We start from the raw sequence: 5,965 nt of genomic DNA, 5'->3' as shown, positions 1-5,965 counted from the left end.
TGTTCTCTGGTCAATTACCCCTATTATCTTACGTGATCTTGTTGGTGTTAATGTTGTACACTTTGATTTTATTAGTTTCTTTGCTCAAGTCAAATGTGCTGAGTGACAGATGTTTTACTAGGTTCCTTGCGGTACTGAAATGGAACAAAAACCACCCAAGTGTCCTAAACCATGCCCTATTGCTCCTTTATGCCATCATGCACCAAAGCTCAAGGTACTATTTGTTAGTGACTTGTTTTGCTTCAGGCATTTACATTTTCAAGTGGAGATATGTTGTAGTGTTGTATACTTGGGTGTGGCTACGATAACAGCAATAACAATCTGATGCTTTGACAGTGGAAAAAAGTTTAGAAAATGTAACTTGTATGGGGAAATGAATTAGATGTTTAAACTTTAAACAATAAAATCTAGTTTGTTGAGTATGTTATCAGTTTGATTACTTTCAAATTTTGATGCTCAATTAGATGGAGTAGATCATAAGTTCCATAACAGAACATGTTTCTAGGAATGGCTGAAAATTAAATATTGCTAATGATTACAAAATCATGGTATGATTGGGCATTGGCATAAGAATGTTGTCTGTTCATCACCCTGCTTCCCTTATCAAATACATGTTCTTTACAGCTTCACTGTTCCTATTAGTGATAATTTTTTAACTAGAAGTGAGTTTGAAATAGATAATAAAAGTTCATAATATAGTTTTCCCCCCCCTAAGAAATTTCACAATATATTTTAGCGGGTCTTTACTATTTTTTGTTTATTCCTTAATTTGGAAGGAAATATAGTATTTAATTTTGATGCACTGCCACTAATAAAGTGGTTTACATAGGCATCTGCTCATATATTTTCAATAAAAGTGGTTGACCAATCACCTACAACCTTAAAAGTCTTAAAAGGAGAAGCATGCAGTGGGATGAACGTGTAAAAACTTTTACACATGCATCATTATCTCAGAAATGTATGCATAGTTAGTGAAAATCTTTCATGTATTTTGCGTATTATTAACGAATTAATTATTTTGTCTAGCCACACAAATGCCATTATGGAGCCTGTCCTCCTTGTCGGCTTCCCTGTGCAGAAGAGTACTCTTGTGGCCATGCTTGCAAATTAAGGTTTGAGACAATCTTCTCCTTTAATATGTTAGATTGAGATATTACTAGTTACCATTTTGAAGAAATTGCTATGAATAATGAAAGCTTTACATCTTTTATGCATTTCAAATAGATTTGATGGGGAACTCTTAAAACATTAATTAATGCATCAATTTATCAGAATCTAGTATCATATGATGGAACAAGAAGATCATAGATTGTGTTTTTTGTTGATGCCTTTCCTTAACAGTTTATCCTGTGTCAAGGTGTCATGATGCTAAACCTCCGCCTAATCGGGAGTTCACTCTCAAACCAAAGAAAAAGAAAATTATACAACAAAGTGAGTGTACACCTGGCACTCCATGCCCTCCTTGCCCTGAATTAGTGTGGAGACCATGTGTCGGGCAACACATTGGAGCGGAGCGAATGGTTTGTTTTTGCTTCATCTTCAAAGCTGGATATAAACATCTGATATTCAAGATACTTCTAAAGAATTTGTGTAAGAAATTTGCATCAGCTACTTTTGTGATTCTAATTAGGGTTTTTTTTTTTTTTTTCCTTTTTTTACCCCTTCCTGTCAGATGGTCTGCTCTGATAAATCACAGTTTGCCTGTGAAAACTTATGTGGAAATCCTCTACCGTGCGGTAATCATTATTGTACTAAAACCTGCCATGCCTTGGAGAATTCGGCCTCCACAAACCGGCTACAGAAAAGTGAGCCTTGTGAAGATTGTTCTCTTCCTTGTGATAAGGTATTGAAACTTCCATAATTTCGTTGCATGTCATTCTTTCTCTACATCTCCATTCTTGGGCTCTATGTATCCTCTGTAATATAACACAATTTATGCCAAATAAATGAGATTTCTCTTTTGTCGTCCTGTGTGAAATTAACACACACTCTTATAAGAAACTAGAACTGATAATTTTTCACTCAATATACCTACTTCAGGAAAGAGAACCTAAATGTCAGCATCGTTGCCCTCGTCGATGCCATCCTGGAGACTGCCCTCCATGCAAAGTGCTGATCAAGCGGTCTTGTCATTGTGGCTCAATGGTCCATGTGTTTGAGTGCATATATTACAACACCTTGTCAGCTAAGGATCAAGAGAAAGTCCGTTCATGTGGTGGGCTGTGTCATAGGTAAACTAGAGAGTATCTGCTTTAATTCTATTTTGCCAATCTCTTCTCTCTCTTTTATTCATTTATATTTTTGTTAAACTAGTTTAGCACTTGAATCCAACTTAAATATCTGCAAGAATTTTTGATCCCTCCTTCCTTTTATTGCCATTTTTCTTTTTGCACTAATAAATTTGAATGTTGTTCTTATTTTCCAGGAAGTTACCAAATTGTACCCATCTATGCCCCGAGACGTGCCATCCTGGTGAATGCCCAAATCCTGAGAAATGCAGTAAAAAGGTAATGTGAGATTAAAAGGTTATAACATCATGACTTGAAGCTGGCAAATTTTTTCATATTTTAATCTAGCTACTGCAAAATAAAGTAATCAGTTACCCTATTATTTATCCATATAGTCTTCTAAAATCTGAAGTCAATCTTCACTAGGTCACTGTTCGTTGCAAATGCCAAACACTGAAAAGGGAGTGGCCATGTCACGATGTTCAAGCAGCATATCACAGTGCTGGTTCCCACCCGAAGGATATTACCAAAAATCAATTTGGAATTGGCCTTATTCCTTGCAATTCTGATTGCAAGAGTAAAATGCAGGTTGTTGAGTCGGAATTACATCTACGGAAATCTCAAGTTACAGAGGTAATCAATCGATTTTAATCAGAACCTTCCATATATTTATGTTATCTGTTTTGCTTCATTCTTTGTTTTATAATGGTTGTAGAGTTTTTTGTTTCTTGTGAAAAACTGAAAATTTAGCGCCGAATATGACATTAATCTGTCTACATCGTCATTTAAGGGTGATTGATTTGAAAATCAAGCTCAAGTTCTAAATCGAATTACAAAAGTTTCATAATGGGAACCTGAATACAAATTTGATAGTATTAGCAACTACTCTTTAAAAAGAGGATCCCCTACCGACACAAAGAAAATGGAGATTTAGCTAGTTTAATTCTCTTCTTTTCTAGGAACTTTTAGACTGTAATATCTGAGTTTTGTCTCATTAGTTGGATACAGGTCTGATCAAAGCTGAAAGCTTATAGGAGAGCAAAAATTTTGATATAATATCAATAGTATAAAAGTAGTTCTATTACCATTTTTGCACAATCACTTTGTTTTTAAAATTTTGCAACATCTATACATTACAATAAACTTGTTTTCTGATGAAACCTTCTATCAAAGTCTGATTTTTTTTCAAATATTTTCAAACAATATGATACCTTGAATTGTCAAGAATATTCAAACTTATGTATGTGAAAATTAATTTATATATAGGATTAGTTTCATAAGGTTTATATTCTACATCTGTTCTATGTGGCTGCGTTTGTTTACATGTACGGGATAGAGAGAAGGAAACTGAGACACAATCATGTTTGGCAGCTGAGACATGAACACAGACATTGTGTCCTGAGATACTAAATTAGTGTATTTTGTGTCTTTGATAGAAGGGACACAAGGACACTAATAAAAGACACTTATTTTTTCATTATCCCTATCAATTTTTCACAATTACATTTTTTATCATTATATTTTTTTTTCCCTAAATTTTGTGTTCGAAAGAAAATGATAATAAATTGGACTTTTCATAATTTGTTCTATCTTATATTTAGTTTATTAACAAACAAAACATAAAGACACTAATTTTTATGTCATTCTTTGTGTCATGTTCTCAGTGTGCTGTCTTGTTCTATTGTCAAAACCAAACGCAGCCATAAGTCATAGATGATCCCTTGTACTTAACTTCGTGAACCTAATAGTATGACATGCATGGTTGAATGAATTTTTTTTTTGTTAAAATATTCTGATATGTATCTATGAATATATAATTCCACTTCTTAAATTTTCACTTCACTCCAGTCTGTTTTCATTGAATTGGAGATGCGTGCCTTGATGGCTTATGCTCTGAATTAGTGTTGTCTAATGCTCTAGCTATTTTCAAAGGTAAAAGAGACAGATAATGAAAAACTGGCTCCGAAGCGACGAAAAAGGCAGAAACGAGTACAAGAATCTAAGGAAGCAACAAAACTACAGGTATATTGATTATTTGAGAGGAGTTCTTTCTTTCCATGCTCTAACTATGTCTCCTGGTCTCTTTCCACTGATCATCTTCTTTTTCTGTTAATCACTGAACAGAAAATTATTTCGACAACAAAGAAGCTCCTTCTGTACCTTTTTATTTTGATCATACTTGTTACTGCTACATATTATGGATACAAGGGACTTCTGTGGCTCAATGATTGGATGAATAAAGTTGATGAAAGAAGACAAAGACATCCTAGGATCAGATGATTAATTTAGTTTGTTTATTTCTTTTATTTATTTATTTTTATTTTTCACCCCATCTATGAGGAATATAATATATATATATTGTTCATTAATCCCCCAGATTTTTTTTTCCACAGGCAAAGAAATAAATAATCACTGAATGCACAATTGGACATGCTACATTGTGTAACTGAATAGTGTGTCTTGTGGTTTCAATTCAATCTTGCATGCTATTAGAGAAAGATACAGAATGTTTTACTATAATCTTAACAGGCGTGTAACTGTTTTGTTATTTGATTTGTGGAGTATAATTGGATGAAACTTTACCTTACAAACGTGTTAATAATTTATTTTGGGCATTAACCTTTGACAGTGTTACTATTTATTTTATTTATTTTTGTTAAATTATCCGTCAGGTTTGAATTTGAAACATGATTTGATTAAAGCAAGAAAATTTATTTACCAATTCAATGATAGTAGTCAGAACTCAGAAGTAATCCTGCGTAGGCTTTATTAGTGGCTTAACATAGGAGCAATGAGCAGCTGAGGTTTAGTTGAGATACTACATTAGCATGTCTTTTAATATATTGCATTTGAATTCAAATTTTGGTAATGTTAAGTGGTGGATAAGAATTCTTAAAAATGTTGGATGTGTGAGTGAATAGTGTGCGAGTTTGTGATGATGTTTAGGATTGGACTATTAGTTTAGTATATTGACATATTAAAATTCAATCACTAAGTGAGTGATTATCATGTATTTATATATATAAATATTTATATTAAATTTATTTTTAATATATATTTTTATATGTATTTTATAGAAATAATTGATTTGGTAGTTTATTTTTGGCATGTTGAGTAATATTATGTCTACTCATACACCATAAATAGCTCTCATCAATTGATTTAAAATTACAACGTATCGATTGGATTCTTATATAAATGAAATGTGCGTTAACGAATAATGACCACAAGTGTGGCTACTGTTGAAAAGGGTAGAATTTCATTATAGGCGGTTTGAACATGTAAAAAATCGTTCTAAAGATGTGGTGCCATTATTTTAGTATTTTGTAATAGTTAAAAAAGCGGAGCTGGATATTTGTCTGAATAGTTAACACCTCTTTCCAATTTTACCGCTGCCTAATGTTTCTAGAATGCACACTTTGAGCTTTAAGCTCTTCGAGTCAAAGCCATTTACCAAGTTCATTATCTATCATTTTCCCACATTTAATGAAAAACCTGACTTGGGAAAATCCTGCTTTGGCATCTCTTAATCTGGCAAATAATTCCAAAAAATCATTGGAATATTTGATCCTGAAAGAGTACTATACCATTAAAAGTGAAAACTTCTGCCATTCAACTTGAGAATCAAAGACGTGGACCTTTCCCAACGATGACGATGATTAGTAGGGTAAAGAATTATTTTGGTTTTGTATTTGGGTCTAATTGTAATTTAATTTTTAATATTTTATTTTATTTTT

At 32.8% G+C, this 5,965-nt stretch overlaps 1 protein-coding gene across 1 annotated transcript in view; it reads left to right on the top strand.

The window, feature by feature from the left end:
• LOC107620484 (NF-X1-type zinc finger protein NFXL2) overlaps positions 1-4,776 on the top strand; it is a 10,163-nt gene extending 5,387 nt beyond the window's left edge. Inside the window, 9 exon segments of the mRNA XM_016322634.2 lie at positions 122-214; positions 1,027-1,112; positions 1,358-1,520; positions 1,673-1,843; positions 2,041-2,231; positions 2,426-2,507; positions 2,655-2,861; positions 4,161-4,250; positions 4,353-4,776. Coding sequence (XP_016178120.1) covers positions 122-214; positions 1,027-1,112; positions 1,358-1,520; positions 1,673-1,843; positions 2,041-2,231; positions 2,426-2,507; positions 2,655-2,861; positions 4,161-4,250; positions 4,353-4,508 — 1,239 coding nt within the window. The 3' untranslated portion in view covers positions 4,509-4,776.

This window comes from Arachis ipaensis, chromosome B10, assembly GCF_000816755.2.
Source record: "Arachis ipaensis cultivar K30076 chromosome B10, Araip1.1, whole genome shotgun sequence".
Classification (NCBI taxonomy): domain Eukaryota; kingdom Viridiplantae; phylum Streptophyta; class Magnoliopsida; order Fabales; family Fabaceae; genus Arachis; species Arachis ipaensis.
Note: the sequence above shows the minus strand (reverse complement) of the source record. Positions and strands in the feature narration are given on the sequence as shown.